At 44.2% G+C, this 18,045-nt stretch overlaps 1 protein-coding gene across 4 annotated transcripts in view; it reads left to right on the top strand.

The window, feature by feature from the left end:
• The first annotated feature begins 16,233 nt into the window (after window positions 1-16,233).
• Window positions 16,234-18,045, top strand: part of LOC134359726 (whirlin-like) — a 261,112-nt gene continuing 259,300 nt past the window's right edge. For 2 of the 4 annotated variants that reach the window (XM_063073258.1, XM_063073257.1), the window contains exon 1: window positions 16,234-16,605. In XM_063073258.1, coding sequence (XP_062929328.1) covers window positions 16,252-16,605 — 354 coding nt within the window. In that variant the 5' untranslated portion in view covers window positions 16,234-16,251. Of the gene's footprint in view, window positions 16,612-18,045 lie in introns of all 4 variants that reach the window. The other 2 variants (XM_063073256.1, XM_063073255.1) reach the window with 1 other exon arrangement.

Raw genomic sequence — 18,045 nt, 5'->3', positions numbered from 1 at the left:
ATCACTCCGTTCGGACTTTTCGAATTCCTCCGAATGCCGTTTGGTCTAAAGAATGCCGCACAGACTTTCCAGCGGCTAATGGACGCGGTGGGACGCGACCTGGACTTTGCATTCATCTATTTGGACGACATCCTCATAGCCAGCAGTAGTCGGCAGGAGCATCTGTCCCACCTCCGCCAGCTCTACTCCCGCCTGAGCGAATTCGGCCTTACAATCAACCCAGCCAAATGCCAGTTCAGACTCGACACCATCGACTTCCTGGGCCACAGGATTACTAAAGACGGGGCAACCCCGCTGCCCGCCAAGGTAGACGTGGTCCGCAACTTCCCCCGACCCAACACAATCAAAGGCCTGCAGGAATTCGTGGGTATGGTGAATTTCTACCACCGTTTCCTCCCCTCAGCAGCCCGAATCATGCGACCCCTGTTCACTCTAATGTCGGGTAAGGGCAAGGACATTATCTGGGATGAAGAGGCCGCAACCGCTTTCGTTAAAACCAAAGAAGCCTTGGCAAATGCCGCGATGCTAGTGCACCCCAGAACAACGTTCCTACTGCCCTCACGGTGGACGCATCCAACACAGCGGTCGGTGGAGTGCTGGAACAACTCATCGAGGGCCGCTGGCAACCCCTGGCATTCTTCAGCAAACACCTACGACCACCTGAACTCAAATACAGTGCTTTCGACCGGGAGCTATTGGCACTATACCTGGCAATCTGGCATTTCAGGTACTTCTTAGAAGGTAGGCCCTTCACCGCGTTCACAGACCACAAACCACTTACCTTTGCGTTCATGAAGGTGTCCGAACCCTGGTCGTCCCGCCAGCAGTGACATCTGTCCTACATCTCCAAGTACACGACGGACATCCGGCATGTCTTGGGAAAGGACAACGTCATGGCGGACGCACTTTCCAGACCGACCATACAGGCCCTGCCCCAGGGGGTGGACTATGCAGCGCTGGCAGAGGCATAGCAGGCAGACGCTGAGATCCCCAGTTACAGGACTACAGTCTCCGGTTTGCAGCTCCAAGACCTCGCCATAGGCCCAGGTGAGAGGACCCTACTATGTGACGTAGCTACCAGCCAACCCCGCCCCATCGTCCCAGCAGTCTGGCGCCGGCGGGTTTTCGAGTCCATTCACAACTTAGCAGTTCCCCACAATTCCCCACAGCAGTCCCGCCCCAGGGAGGGCGGGAACGCGAAGGCTTTAAAGCAGGCCGCGAAGTCTGAATAAATCTCTTTCATCGCAACTCTAACTCACCGACTCCGTGTGGTTATTCTAGCGCTGTGTGTAGCACACCGCTACAGTATAAGCAAAGAGGAGAAAGCCTTATAAAACTCTCTAGAAAATCCATCAGGACCCGGAGCCTTCCCGGAGTTCAAAGAATGAACAACCTCAGCAATTTCCTCATAGGAAATAGGTTGATCCAACAATTTTTCGAATATCATCAGAAAGTGTAGGAATGTTTAATCAATCTAAAAAAAATTATTCACTGGAGTGTTATCTTTAGGAGGATCAGAACTATAAAGTTTAGAGTAGAATTCTCTAAAAGCATCATTTATTTCTAAGTGATCAGATGTTTTATCACCATTAGCTTTACAAATTTATCTTTTAAAAGTTGCATTTCAATTGGATAAGATAAGAGCAGATCATATTTAGTTTTAATTTCAACATGTCTTTTATATAAAACAGGATCTGGAGCCAAAGCATATTTTTGGTCTAATTGTTTCAACTGATTGGCTAAATCAATTCTCTCCTTATTAGCTTTTTTCTTAACACTAGCGGTAAAATAAATAATTTGACCTCTAATATAAATCTTAAAAGCATCCCATAAAATAAGACTAGAAGTCTCTTCTAGCGCATTCTCTTCAAAAAAAAAATAATGTGTCTCTCCAAAATTTTTAAAAAATCTTTATCTGATAACAGGTTTCAATTAAAATGCCAGAAGCTATTTATTTGGGAGATACCCGGAATATTTAAAGATAAAAACACAAGAGATCTGAACAGCAATTTCTTTATATTCACAGGATTGAACTAATGGAATCAATTGGCTATCAACAAAAAAATAATCAACCCTGGAATACGTATGATGAACATGAGAAAAAAATGATCTTTTGGATATTAAAAAATGCAAACATCAACAATATCACATTTCATTAGAAAAGATTGGATAAAGGAGGCAGATCTACTACAAGTCAATTGTTTAGAAGAAGAACGATCTAAAACAGGATCTAAACAACAGTTGAAGTCTCCTCCTAAAGTCAAAGAATATACACTTAAATCTGGTAAAAATGAAAAAAAAAACGTTCAAAAAAGCCTGGATCATCTATATTCAGGGCATACAAATTAGCCAAAACTATTAATTTATTATCTAATTTCCCTGAGACTATAACAAAATGCCCGTTGGTATCAGACACTACATTATGTTGAACAAAAGAAACTGAATTGTCTATAAAAATCGAAACTCCTCTTGCCTTAGCCTGAAAGGAGGAATGGAAAGATAAACCCTTCTAAAGGCTGAAAAAACATAAATTATCACATTTATGAACATGTGTTTCTTGTTAAAAAAAATTGAGACATTCAATTTCTTAATATAATTAAATATCTTATTACGTTTCACAGGATGGTTTAATCCTTTCACATTAAAACTAAATAAATTAGAAATATGGTCCATTTTAAATATTGCTTAAAGGAGATGTTTGAATAAAAACTACTGTTAAATTATTAAATTAAATTATATTAAATCCAAACAATAAGCTTTAAGAGAAAGTAACCAAGCAACAAATGAAGCTAAGAGAGCCAAACAGCTGATAGAAATAAAGAAACCTCTCCCCACCCCCACCCAAAGAGAGAAAATTGACCAAAGGGTAGTCGACAACAAAACCTATCATTCCTCCCAAAACAATCTATTGGCTGCACTCCAAAAAAAAAATTTCAAGGCAAAACTGCTTCCAACAAGACGTAACTAAAAACAGATCAAAATTAAACATATTAAACAAAACCTCATAAAGAATTATAGTATAAAATATTAGAAAGAAATATGAAAGTTCAAAACATATTAACTTAGAAAGTATTAACACAAAGAAAACTTACTAATATTAAATCCTTAATTTTCTAAACAAAGAGATAAAAATACAAAAAAATTAGATACAAAGGTATACCAAAGAGTAAAATAAAACAATTGTTCATAAAAGAAAGTAACAAGCAGTTAAACTGCTGATTTTTAAAAAAAGGATCCATCAGGCAGACACAACATAAATTTGTGTAAAGTGTTATTGAACAGTTAAACTTCTGAAATCGATTCGGCACTCAATTAATCCTGCACTTCTTCGGTCGAACGAAACCATCTGTGAGACCCATTTTTCAAAATGATTCTAAGACGAGTGGGGTATTGAGGAGGGGGTTTAAAACCTTTATTATACAGCTCAGACATGACTTTTTAAATTTTGAAGCGCTCATTCAACACTTCGGGTGAAAAATCTAACACAATTCTGAACTTATGGTCTTCATAATCAATCATACCTTTCGACGAGATTCACAACTTAAAGGTTCCTTTGTTTGAAAGTCGTGAAGAGGAGTAAGGGGCAACCGTGAATGACAAGGGAAGTCAAAGATAGTATAAAAATAAAGGAGAGGAAGCATAACATAGCAAGGATGAGTGGGAAGCCAGAGGATTGGGAGACTTTTAAGGAGCAACAGAAGATAACTAAAAAGGCAATATGGGGGGAAAAGATAAGGTATGAAGGTAAGCTAGCCAAGAGTATGAAGGAAGATAGTAAAAGCTTCTTTAGGTATGTGAAGAGGAAAAAATTAGTTAAGACCAAAGTTGGGCCCTTGAAGACAGAAACGGGTGAAATTATTATGGGGAACAAGGAAATGGCAGACGAGCTGAACAGGTACTTTGGATCTGTCTTCACTAGGGAAGACACAAACAATCTCCCAGATGTAATAGTGGCCAGAGGACCTAGGGTAACAGAGGAACTGAAGGAAATTCACATCAGGCAGAAAATGGTGTTGGGTAAACTGATGGGACTGAAGGCTGATAAATCCCCAGGGCCTGATGGTTTGCATCCCAGGGTACTTAAGGAGGTGGCTCTAGAAATTGTGGACACATTGGTAATCATTTTCCAATGTTCTGTAGATTCAGGATCAGTTCCTGCAGATTGGAGGGTAGCTAATGTTATCCCACTTTTTACGAAAGGAGGGAGAGAGAAAACAGGCAGTTATAGACCAGTTAGTCTGACATCAGTGGTGGGGAAGATGCTGGAATCAATTATAAAAGATGAAATAGCAGCATATTTGGATAGCAGTGGCAGGATAGTTCCAAGTCAGCATGGATTTACGAAGGGGAAATCATGCTTGACTAATCTTCTAGAATTTTTGAGAATGTAACTATTAAAATGGACATGGGAAAGCCAGTGGATGTAGTGTGCCTGGACTTTCAGAAAGCCTTTGATAAGGTCCCACATAGGAGGTTAGTGTGTAAAATTACAGCAAATGGTATTGGGGGTAGGGTACTGACATAGATAGAAAATTGGTTGACAGACAGGAAACAAAGAGTCGGGATTAATGGGTCCTTTTCAGAAAGGCAGGCAGTGACTAGTGGGGTACCTCAAGGCTCGGTGCTGGGACCGCAGCTATTTACAATATATATTAATGATTTAGATGAAGGGGTTAAAAGTAACTAGCAAATTTGCAGATGACACAAAGCTGGGTGGCAGTGTGAAATGTGAGGAGGATGTTATGAGAATGCAGGGTGACTTGGACAGGTTGGGTGAGTGGGCAGATGCAGTTTAATGTGGATAAATGTGAGGTTATCCACTTTGGTGGCAAGAACAGGAAGGCAGATTACTATCTGAATGGTGTCAAGTTAGGAAAATGGGAAGTACAACGAGATCTAGGTGTCCTTGTTCATCAGTCACTGAAAGTTAGCATGCAGGTACAGCAGGCAGTGAAGAAAGCTAATGGCATGTTGGCCGTCATAACAAGGGGAGTTGAGTACAGGAGCAAAGAGGTCCTTCTGCAGCTGTACAGGGCCCTGGTGAGACCACACCTGGAGTATTGTGTACAGTTTTGGTCTCCAAGTTTGAGGAAGGACATTCTAGCTATTGAAGGAGTGCAGCGTAGGTTCACGAGGTTAATTCCCGGGATGGCAGGACTGTCATATGATGAAAGATTGGAGCGACTGGGGTTGTATACACTGGAATTTAGAAGGATGAGAGGGGATCTTATTGAAACATATAAGATTATTAAGGGATTGGACATGCTAGAGGCAGGAAACATGTTCCTGATGTTGGGGGAATCCAGAACCAGAGGCCACAGTTTAAGAATAAGGGGTAGACAATTTAGAAAGGAGTTGAGGAAAAACTTTTTCACACAGAGGGTTATGGTTCTGTGGAATGCTCTGCCTCAGAAGGCAGTGGAGGCCAATTCTCTGGACTCTTTCAAGAAAGAGTTAGATAGAGCTCTTAAAGATAGCAGAGTGAAGAGATATGGGGAGAAGGCAGGAAAAGGGTACTGATTGTGGATGATCAGCCATGATCACAGTGAATGGCAGTGCTGGCTCAAAGGGCTGAATGGCCTGCTCCTGCACCTATTGTGTATTGTCTATAAGACAAATTATCACTGAACGAGGGCGTCCTCCTGGAGGAGGTCTTGGTAAAGGTGACCTGTGAGCTGGTCTATCTTAGGTGAAGATTTTAAAATATTCGGAAATAATTTAGCCAAAAGGTTTGCAAAAATTTCTGAAGGCTGATTACCTTCCAATGACTCTTTAAAACCCAGAATACATAGATTATTTCTTCTATTTCTATTTTCTAAGTCGATAATCTTCTGTCTTAATGTTTCATTAACCTTTAACTGTTTATCACAGATCTGTTCCAGTTCGTCAATCTTTGCATCGAACATCATCAGAGTGTCTTTGTTCTTTTTTATCCATTTATCGTGTTCAATTAAAGTTTTTTGAATAGAATCCAGTTTTCCATCCATCTGTTTAAATTCAGCACTGAGTTGCTGGAACTCCTCCAGAAGTTCATTTTTATGCTTCCGAAGTGTCGCCATAATTGATTCCAAAGTTACAGGAGGGTCCTCTTCTCTTTTTGTAACTTTAGCACGACTCATCATAAGGTAATATTGCGTTTAAAAGTAAGTTTTCAAAACAAGTTGGAAGCAGTAAATTAAAAAGAATAGGAGCGCCTATAAAAGCAGCTGCTACTCCATCAACAGCCAGTAGAGAAATAAAACAAATATTGGAAAAGAAAAAAGAACAGCAGATGTTATGGTGAATTTAAAAACGCAAACACAAGGAAATCTGCAGATGCCTACACTGAAGGAGTTTAAATCTTCTCTTCGATGGGAGTTCAGTGAAACCATCTCTCACTGCTCCCCATCTATAATTTCTTCAGCCCTTCAACTTTTCGACCACATTTCAACCCAGACTCGCTACTACAGCCATCTATCTTCCTTGGAACGTGCCTCCACTGCCAACTTACTCCAGTTGGTTTCAGGATTCGTTTTTGAGCCTCTCAATTTGCACCTTCTGAGGATCCCAGGTACTCACATTTTATTGACTCTGCCCCCGATATTATGGGGTGTTCAGCTGTTCAGAACAGCTGATCATATGTAGTGTACAGTGTTCAGAGCAGCTGACGTTATGGAGTGTGCACATTTCAGAACAGTAGGATGTGCTCAATAATGCTTGTTACAGATTGTTGAGGTCTGATTTTATTCCCAATTACTGAGTGTAGAAAACTGTTCCCCTGTGAGTTGGCTACCAGCAACTTGTGTACTTACTTCATTATCTGTTGCACCAATCCCTACAGCTGCCAACCTATTGCTTCAGTGGCATTAATCTTGTGAATCGTGACCAGAAAGCTGTCAACAGCCAAGACATATTTTGGACATCTAACTGCTTTGCTCATCACCAATTAAAAACATTTTTCCTTTGGCGTTATTACCTTTCTGAAGCATGTAAAACTGTATAAACATCATTAATGAATTCTAGTCCACAATTCAATGCAGGGAATTAGATTTCTGTCAGTTCCCCTTCATTTACTATGTGTATTGAGTAACTGTTGGCTCCAGTTACTATCACAGCAGCATACAGAGTGTTATGAAGGTCAGCAAGCATCACTACTAACAACTCAATCTCAATTGATCCATTTGGCCACCACTCCACTCCGCTGGGGAAGGATAACAATTTGCAATGAAGATATGTGAATTTTGGGAATTTCAGCTTTGCTTGCATTATGTTCCTGTAAACTCCGGGTAATCTGTCAGCACTGATCAAATGTTCTAAGTTACCTCTTGGGCAGAGAATTCAAGAGATTCACCACCCTCTGTGAGAAGGAAGTTCTCTGTTTCTCAGTTTGAAATGACTGGCCCCTCACCTTTTACTTATGTACCCTTGTTGAAGATTCTCCCACAATGTGAAAATATCCCAACATCTACCCTGCCAACTCCTTAGGATCGTGTAGGTTCGAATAAGGTCTTCCTTCATTCTTCTAAACTCCAAGGAATACAGTTTCAAATTAAGGGTTATGGGGAAAAGGCAGGTAGGTGGAGATGAGTCCAAGGTCAGATCAGCCATGATCTTATTGAATGGTGGAGCACTCGACAGGCCAGATGGCAGGATGATGCAACAGTTGCTGACAAGGGAAGTCAAACGTTTCAAAGGTACATTTAATGTCGGAGAAATGTATGCAATATACATCCTGAAATGCTTTTTCTTCGCAACCATACATGTAAACAGAGAGGTTCCCCCAGAGAATGAATGCTACATGTTCACCCGGTATTTGCCATACCACAGGCTCTCTCTCTCCCTAATAAGGGAGAAAGAGGTATCTCCGTTTCACAGCGAAAGGGGAGACAAAACAAACAACTCGCTGATTTACGATGTTAAAAGTCCATCGCATCGCTTTTTCCCGGCTCTGTGCCCAAAGATCTCGTGTCTCTGGGCACACAGCCAGAGCTCTTCCATGTACCACGGCACATCAATTTCCTGCCAAAGCCAACATAAAAGAAAAAGAGAAGGCATATAACAGTATAAATTAGTGGGAAGTTAGAGGATTGGGAAATTAAAAAAAACAGGAGGCAACTGAAAAATGAAGGAGGTGAAACGATGAAATATGAATGTAAGCTAGCCAATAATATCAAAAATGATACCAAAAGCTTTTCAGACATTGGAAGAGTAAAAGAGAGGCGGGAGTAGATATTGGACTGTTGAAAAATGACACTGGAGAGATAGTAATGGGGACAAGAAAATGGCTGATGAACTGAATAAATACAGTGTTTTGCACAAGTCTTCACTGTGGAAGACACTAGTAGTATGCTTGAAGTTCGAGAGTGTCAAGAGGCAGAAGTGAGTGCAGTTGCTATTACTCGGGAGATGGTGCTTGGGAAAGTGAAAGGTCTGAAGGTAGATAAGTCATCTACACCTGATGGATTACACCCCAGGATTTTAAAAGAGGTAGCTGAAGAAATCTCCTCTGCACCCTCTCTATAGTTTCTACATCCTTCCTGAACTGAGCACAGTACTCCAAGTGGGGTCTGACCAGGGTCCTATATAGCTGTACCAATACCGCTCAGCTCTTAAACTCAATCACACGGTTGATGAAGGCCAATGCACCGTATACCTTCTTAACCACACAGTCAACCTGCGCAGCAGCTTTGAGTGTCCTATGGACATAGACCCCAAGATCCCTCTGATCTTCCACAATGCCAAGAGTCTTGCCATTAATACTATATTGTACCATCATATTTGACCTACCAAAATGAACCATCTCACACTTACCTGGGTTGAACTCCATCTGCCACTTCTCAGCCCAGTTTTGTATCCCATTGATGCCCCGCTGTAACCTCTGACAGTCCTCACACTATTCACAAAACCCCCAAACTTTGTGTCATCAACAAATTTACTAACCCATCCCGCCACTTCCTCATCCAGGTCATTTATAAAAATCACGAAGAGAAGAAGTCCCAGAACAAATCCCTGAGGCACACCTTGCCTTCTGTGGGCAAGCCAATTCTGGATCCACAAAGCAAGGTCCCCTTTGATCCTATGCTTCCTTACTTTCTCAATAAGCCTTGCATAGGGTATCTTGTCAAGTGCCTTGCTGAAATCCATATACATTACATCTACTGCTCTATCTTCATCAATGTGTTTAGTCACATCCTCAAAAATTTCAACCAAGCTTATAAGGCATGAGCTTTTGACAAAGCCATGCTGACTGTTCCCAAACATATTATGCCTCTCCAAATGTTCATAAATCCCGCCTCTCAGGGTTTTCTCCATCAACTTATCCACCACTGAAGTAAGACTCACTGGTCTATAATTGCCCGGGCTATCTCTTCTCCATTTCTTGAATAAGAGAACAACATCTGCAACCCTCCAATATTCTGGAACCTCTCCCATTCCTATTGATGATGCAACGATCATTGCCTGAGGCTCAGTAATCTCCTCCCTCATCTCCCACAGTAGACTGGAGTATATCTCGTCTGGTCCCAGTGATTTATCCAACTTGATGCTTTCCAAAAGCTCCAGCACATCTTCTTTCTTAATGTCAACATGCTCAAGCTTTTCAGTCCTCTGTAAGTCATCCCTCCAATCGCCAAAGTCATTTTCCATAGTGAATACTGAAGGAAAGTATTCATTCAGTACCTCCGCTATCTCCTCTGGTTCTGTACACACTTTTCCACTGTCACACTTGATTAGTCCTATTCGCTCACATCTTATTCTCTTGTTCTTCACACACTTGTAAAATGCCTTTGGGCTTTTCCTTAATTCTGCTCGCCAGGGCCTTCTCATGGCCCTTTCTGGCTCTTCTAATTTCATTCTTAAGCTCCTTCCTGCTAGCCATATAATCTAGATCTCTATCATTGCCTAGTTTTTTGAACCTTTTGTAAGCTTTTTTTCTTGACTAGATTTCAATAGCCTTTGTACACCATGGTTCCTGTACCCTACCATCCTTTCCCTGTCTCATTGGAATGTACCTACGCAGAACACCACGCAAATATCCCGTGAACATTTGTCACATTTCTGCCATACATTTCTGAGAACATTTGTTTCCAATTTATGCTTCCAAGTTCCTGCCTGATAGCTTCATATTTCCCCTTACTCCAATTAAACGTTTTCCTAACTTGTCTGTTCCTATCACTCTCCAGTGCTATGGTCAAGGAGATAGAATTGTGATCACTATCTCCAAAATGCTCTCCCACTGAGAGACCTGACACCTGACCAGGTTCATTTCCCAATAACAGATCAAGTACAGCCTCTCCTCTTGTAGGCTTATCTACATATTGTGTCAGGAAACCTTCCTGAACACACCTAACAGACTCCACCCCATCTAAACTCCTTGCTTTAGGGAGATGCCCTAAATCAATATTGGGGAAATTAAAATCTCCCACCATGGCAACCCTGTTGTTATTGCATCTTTCCAGAACCTGTCTCCCTATTTGCTTCTCGATGTCCCTGTTACTATTGGGTGGTCTATAAAAAACACTCACCAGTTATTGACCCCTTCCCTTTCCTAACTTCCACCCACAGAGACTCAGTAGACAATCCCTCCATGACTTTCTCCTTTTCTGCAGCCGTGACACTATCCCTGATCAACAGTGCCACACCCCCACCTCTTTTGCCTCCCTCTCTGTCATTTCTGAAACACCTAAAGCCTGGCACTCGAAGTAACCATTCCTGCCCCTGAGCCATCCAAGTCTCTGTAACAGCCACAACATCATGGCTCCAAGTACTGATCCACACTCTTAAGCCCTTCCACTTTGTTCATGGTACTCCTTGCATTAAAATAGACACATCTCAAACCATTAGTCTGAGCGTATCCCTTTCTATCACCTGTCTATCCTCCCTCTCACACTGTCTACAAGCTTTCTTGATTTGTGAGCCAACCGCCCCTCTCTCCGTCTCTTCAGTTTGGTTCAGTTACCTTATTCTTTCAAGGTAAATTTGCAGGTTGAGTCTGTGGTGAGGAAGGAGAGTGCAATGTTGGCAATCATTTCAAGAGCACTAGAATATAAAAGCAAGGATGTAATGCTGAGGCTGACAGGGATGGTGAAGCCTTACTGGAGTATTGTGAGCACTTTTGGGCTTATTTAAGAACGGATGTGCTAACATTAGTGAAGGTTCAGAGGAGGTTCATAAGAATGATTCTGGGAATGAAAGGGTTAGCATATGAGCAGCAGTCGAAGGCTGTGGACATATACTCGCAGGAATTTAGAAGAATCGAGGGGTAGGGGGATTTCATTGAAACCTATCAAATGTTGAAAGGCCTAGATAGAATGGATGTGAAGAGAATGTTTTCTTTGGTGGCGGAGTCAGGACCAGAGGGCAAGGTATGTTGTAGTTAGCACAAAGCTTTACAGTACCAGCGACCAGGGTTCATTTCCCAATGCTGCTTGTAAAGAGCTTATACGTTCTCCCTGTGACCGTATGGGGTTTCCTCCAAGTGCTCCAGTTTCCTCCCACAGTCCAAAGACTGACCGGTTGGTAGCTTAATTGGTCATTGTAAATTGTGCTGTGATTAGGCTAGGATTAAATTGGGGAATTGCCGGGCGGTGTGGTCTGATGGGCCAGAAGGGCCTGTAGCATGCTGTATCTCAATAAATAAATAACGTGTAGGGAGGGGGAATATCTGGAGGTGAAGGGTCTGGACCCAAAACGCTGACTGTCCATTTTTCTCCATAGACTCTGCTTGACCCACTGAGTTCTTCCAGCATTTTGTGTGTATTACCTAAGATTTCCAGCTCTGCAGGATCTGTGCCTACAGTCAACTATCTTTCGTGAAAATGAAACAATCAACCTGTAATTATACACATTTCCCAGCAGAGGGAAATGCAGTCTCTCAACAAGGAACAAAGGGAGGCTGGACTACCGTCTAATGTTAACTTTACCATCTTCTGGAATGCTAACAAAAAGTGAATGTTTTCCTTAAATAATTTTAAAAGATCACTCAGATGTTTAATGTTTTCATAACTGAACGTGGTGAATACTTGAAGAACTGAGGGGATAGCAGGATCAGTGAACACTCGACACATTCTATGGTGGGCGGTTTCTGACCTAATGCACACATGTAAGAAAATTGCAAAGAGGAATATCCTCATCTGTGTGTGGAAGGTCTTGATACCTACACCAGATGTTACTTCTGATCACTGGAAAGGACAGCCGAGTTCAGCAGAACTGAGAGCTGACACAGACGGAGGTCCACAGAGTACCAGGCGAACTTCAGATTCCCTTCACACCTTCCAGGGTTGCAATATTATTACAAGCAGAATTAACTCATTCAGGCATGTATTTCAGCAAGGACATGTGGCAAAGTTAATCACAGAACATGGAACAGTACGATGGGGTGACTTATATAAATCTACACCACAATCAATCTAACCCTTCACTCCTACACAGCCCTCAACCGTTTATTTTTCTTACATCCATGTACCTATCTAAGTCTCTTAAATGTCCCTAATGTGTCAGCCTCTACCATCACCCTGGTGGTGTGTTCCAGGCACTCACCACTCTCTGTGTAAAAATAAAAAGCCTACCTCTGAAATTCCCTCTTCCCTAAAGTTTCCACTAATCATCTTAAAATTATGCCCCTTCATATAAGCCATTTCCACCCTGGGAAAAAGTCTCTGGCTGTCCACTCGATCTATGCCTCTTATCATCTTATGCACCTCTATGAAGTCATCTCTCATCCTCCTTCACTCCAAAGAGAAAATCCTTAGCTTGCTCCAACCTATCAAAATAAAACATGCTCTCTAATCCAGGCAGCATCCTGGTAAATCTCCTCTGCACCCTCTCTAATACTTCCACATCCTTCCTATGGTTAAGTGAGTGACCAGAACTGAACACTATATTCCAAGTGTGGTCTAACCAGAGTTTCTTGAGCTGCAATGTTACCTTGTGCCTCTTGAACTTATTCCCCAGACCAAAAGCAGGCCAAAACGGCATAGGAATATCATTTTCAGGCAAACTATAATAGCTTATCTCTCACAATGAGAACAGGGAAAACACAACACTGCGGCTGGTGCTGATGTATTGTACAGACATGGAGTTAGTTCATAAGAGGAACATCTCCTTCTAGCCCTGAATCAGTTGTGTGTCCCCCCCTGCCCCGGTGAGAATCCGGACTGACTCTCCCTCCTGCTAGGTCAGCCTCACCTGTAATAAGCTGCCCACTATCTGATCCAGAACTTCATCCACAGTCAAATCAGCTCTCCTCAGCTTCCAGCACTCACCTACAATCCCAGGATACCCTAACTAACCTAGCGGTCTGCAGGTCATTAGGATATGGGAGGAGACCAGAGGAAATCCACAGTCACAAGGAGAGCATGAAGACTCCACAAGGACAACAGTGGAGGTCATGACTGGACCCAGACTACAGGGGCATTGAGGAGCTACCTCTATCAGTGGCATCATGTGATGTACATCTCAGATCATTGATGAAATGCCTGATTAGAGGTTATGGATCTGAACCGTTTGTTTTCCAAAGATGCTGCCAGACCCGTTGAGTATTTCCAACATTTTTAATTTTTGTTTAGATTGCATCATCCGCATTTCTTGAGTTAGATCATAGAGTACTACAGGACAGAAGCAAGGCCTTTGTTCAAAGTTCAATGTAAATTTATTATCAAAGTACATATATGTCTCAATCAACACCAAGAAGACAGAAAGCATGGTCATCTCCAGAATGACAAACATCCCACAATGTGTGATCAAGATCGGAAATACAAACATCAAACAAGTCAACAAATTCAAATATCTTGGCAGCCTAATAACAAGTAATGGTAGGTGCGACACAGATATCAAATACAGAATAGCAATGACGAAAGAAGCTTTCCAAAAAATGAAGACCATATTAACAGACAGAAAGATGAGCACGTACACTAAAAACAGAATACGCAGTGCTATATTTATTCTATCTTATGGAAGTGAATGCTGGACCATTTCCTCAGCAATGGAAAAGAGACTAGAAGCAGCTGAATTATGGTTCTACAGGAGAATGTTAAAAATATCATGGACCACACACACATCAAATGAAGAAGTTCTCAGAGGAGCCCAAGCAGTTCGATCACTCAGACCAACAATAAGAGAAAGACAACTCAGATTCCTAGGACACATCATGCGGAAAGATGAACTAGAAAAACTCATACTCTCTGGAAAGATTGAGGGAAGCAAACCAAGAGGAAGACCTTGGCTTATGGACATCAAAAGCATAGCCAGGTGGCTACACATCGAAGAAATGGAAGTCATCCAAAAAACAAAGGATAGATCTATATGGAAAACCATGGTCACCAAAGTCCGCATCGGATATGGTACCTAGACAGACAGACATATATGTCACCATATACAAGCCTGAGATTTATTTTCTTGTGGGCATTCATAGTAAATACAAAGAAACAAAAACAACAATAATAATAAATAAATAAGCAAAAACTATCAAGAGCATGAGATGAAATGTCCTTGAAAGTGAGTCCATAGGTTGTGGGACCAGTTCAGTGATGGGGTAAGTGAAGTTATCCCCTCTGGTTCAAGATCCTGATGGTTAAGGGATAATAACTGTTCCTGAATGTGATGATATGGCTCCTGAGACTCCTGTACCTCCTTCCTGATGGCAGGAGTGAGAAGAGAGCATGGCCTGGATGATTGGGGTCCTTAATGATGGATGCTGTTTTTCTGCAACGATGCTCTGTGTAGAAGTGCTCAATGGTGGGGAGGGTTTTTCCCATGATGTACTGGGCTTTGTGGTGGCTGTTTCTGGGGATGTTTAGAATCCTCCCATTCCCCTGTCCCTGCAGTACAAGCATGGAATGGAACTTGTATGATTCAACTTAAGGACACGGAACAGCAAACCAGAACAGTAGTTCACTGCCTGACATGGCCAGGCTCAAAACACTACATTGATTAAAGTTTGTAATCCGTGTTACTGTTTCAATGAGGTATACATTTTCATGTGTGAAATATGGTTAAGTGGATGAAATGGACATTATCAGAATGGTTTGTTATTTAAAATTAAAGCCTCTTTGGGCTTTTCAATCCATCCTAAGATTGGTTTAAGTTTGCCACAGCTAAGTACACCCTAATGCATTTGAGAAAGAGAGAGAATTATAGTTAGAGTGAGAGAGATTACTGACATATTCACCACTACTGACACTAACATTATTAAACTGAACAATATCTGTTTCCACATTAGGCTGATGCAGGACGTGAGGGGTGGGCTGCAGCTCTCCTGCCCTTATCCTTCTCAGTGGTGGAGGAGTGCGTCTGAGAGGTGTAGTAGGAGCACCTTGGGTGAGTAAGCAGTGATTGGACAGGTGCACACTGCAGGCATGGTTGCTGGTGGTGGGGGGAGAGACAGGGTGCTGATCGAGTGGCTGCTCTATGCTATGAGTATCTTCTCAATAGTTTCCGGAGCTGCACTCACCCAGAAAGGTGGGGGGAGGTCCTGTCACTCCTAACCTCCCTCGATCCCGTCCGCTGATCTCATAACCCTCGACCCCAATACCTTACCCCAGTCCGCTGATCTCATGACCCTCGACCCCAATACCTTACCCCAGTCCGCTGATCTCATGACCCTCGACCCCAATACCTTACCCCAGTCTGCTGATCTCATGACCCTCGACCCCAATACCGTACCCCAGTCCGCTGATCTCATGACCCTCGACCCCAATACCTTACCCCAGTCCGCTGATCTCATGACCCTCGACCCCAATACCGTACCCCAGTCCGCTGATCTCATGACCCTCGACCCCAATACCTTACCCCAGTCCGCTGATCTCATGACCCTCGACCCCAATACCTTACCCCAGTCCGCTGATCTCATGACCCTCGACCCCAATACCTTACCCCAGTCCGCTGATCTCATGACCCTCGACCCCAATACCTTACCCCAGTCCGCTGATCTCATGACCCTCGACCCCAATACCTTACCCCAGTCCGCTGATCTCATGACCCTCGACCCCAATACCTTACCCCAGTCTGCTGATGTCATTACCCTTGACAACACACACAATATGCTGGAGGAACTCAGCAGGCCAGGCAGCATCTATGGGAGAGAGTAAACAGTCGACGTTTGGATAATCTCTGACCTCATTCCCCCCTCCCCGCTGTCTCCGCCGGACCCGCACTTCCCGCCAAACCCCACCTCCCTGCATCTCCCGCGGTCTCGGTTCCCGTTTCCAGGCAACGGCGTCGCTGCGTCAGCGCCGCGGCGTCGGTGGCGGAGGGGAGTTCTGTGTGGCCGGGGCCATGGCAGCGGCGGCTGTGGCAGCGGACACGGTCCCGGGGGCACCGGGGTCGGGAGGCGCGGTCCCAGGATTACCGAGCGCGCGGCCGCTGTCGGGCACGGCACGCCGCCTGCACCGCGCGCTGAACGCGCTGTTGAGCGAGAGGGAACGCGAGCGCTTCATCTGCTGCCTGAACGGTTACCGGCGCCGCCGCAACGTGTACGAGCTGGTGCTCGGCCTCGGCCGGCTGCTCGACACCTCCCGCAAGCGGCAGCTGCTGCCTCTTCTCCGCCTCGTCATTCCCCGCTCTGACCAGCTCCTCTTCGACCAGTACACCGCTGAGGGAGCCCATCCCATCTGGCCGGCCGGCACGCCCGTGAGTGTGAGCGAGGAGAGGAGACGTAGTGTGATGGAGGGACGAGGGAAGAGGATGGGGGAGAAGGGAGGGGAAGAGAGTTGTTTGGGGATAGAGAGAATAGAATGCAGAAGTGAGTGGGAAAGGGGAAGAGAAGAGGGTGTAGAGGGGAGGCGATGGTGGGAAGGGGTGAAGAAGATGTTGCACTGGGGAGAGGAGAGGGGAGGAGAGGAGGCTGCGGAGGGGAGTTGGAGTAGGGTACAGAGGGGAGTTGGGGGAGAGTAGGGCGCAGAGGGGAGCTGGGGGAGAAGAGGGTGCGGAAGGGAACAGTGGGGAGAAGAGGGATGGGGACGGGGTAGAGGAGTTTGCCAATTGCAGAGGGTTGGAATGGAGAGGGGAGGAAAGTAGGTTGCATTGGGAAGGGGTTGGAGTAGAGGGTATAGAAGAGGTTGTGGTGGGTAGAGGGTAGGAGAGCAAGGTTGGGGGAGTAGAAGAGGTTGCAGTGGCGAGGGGGGCAGTGAAGTGTTTGTGTTGGGGAGAGTGTTGCAGAAGAGAGTGCGGTGGTTAGAGGGTAGTGCTATGGAGGGAATTAGGGTATGGGTGGGAGAGAGGAAAGTGTTGAGTGGGGAAGAGGGTGCGGAGGATTTGGGGTGATGTTAAAGTGTTGGTAGGGGAGGTGAACGATGAAGGGAAAGTGGTAGGATGAGGGAGAAAAGTGCTTGTAGGGGAAAAGAGGGTGAGATATGTGACTGAGACCAGGGAGGACTGCGGTGTATGAGAGGGAGGGTAGGGTGAAGGTTAAAGGGCAGTGAAGGGGCAAGGTGACTGTGAATGAGGGACATAAAAAGGTGAGATACAGACAGAGATGGTCAGTGAGGTGAGGGGAGCAGGAAATCAGGAGGAGGGCACTTGAGAGAAAGTTACAGAGGGTGTGATTAAATTGGGAGTCCTATTTGGGCGATTGTGGGCTGAACAGTCTTGTGGACTGCTATTGTTCTGTGATAAGTCGTTTTAGCTGTACACTCTTGTGATGAGCATATAATCTCTCCCACTGATATTGCTGGAGAGGTAAATATCTGCCCAAACACAGAGAAATTGTGTTGAGAATCTTCTCTACCCAACTAAGAGATTAGGATGAATGTCAGATTGAGTTGCATTCCTGACGTGCAGCCTCTCTCCCTCTGCACCGAGTAACAGGCCAGAATGTAGCACTTATATATTGGTCCTTGAGGTTCTGACTGGGTTGAAGGTGGGTGGAGGACGCTAACCGCTGCCTGATGAGCCATACATTCATCTTATCAGATGTAGCCCCCCTGGTCAGCCTCAGGGTCGCTCGGCTCACTGTCGTCTAGGGAAACATCCTTCGGCCACGCCAAACTGGGTAATTAGTTTGTAAACACGAGGAATTCTGCAGATGCTGGAAATTCAAGCAACACACATCAAAGTTGCTGGTGAACGCAG

Source organism: Mobula hypostoma, chromosome 21 (genome assembly GCF_963921235.1).
Source record: "Mobula hypostoma chromosome 21, sMobHyp1.1, whole genome shotgun sequence".
Taxonomy (NCBI): Eukaryota; Metazoa; Chordata; class Chondrichthyes; order Myliobatiformes; family Myliobatidae; genus Mobula; species Mobula hypostoma.
The sequence above is the reverse complement of the archived record's forward strand: the minus strand, read 5'-3'. Positions and strand labels throughout refer to the sequence as shown.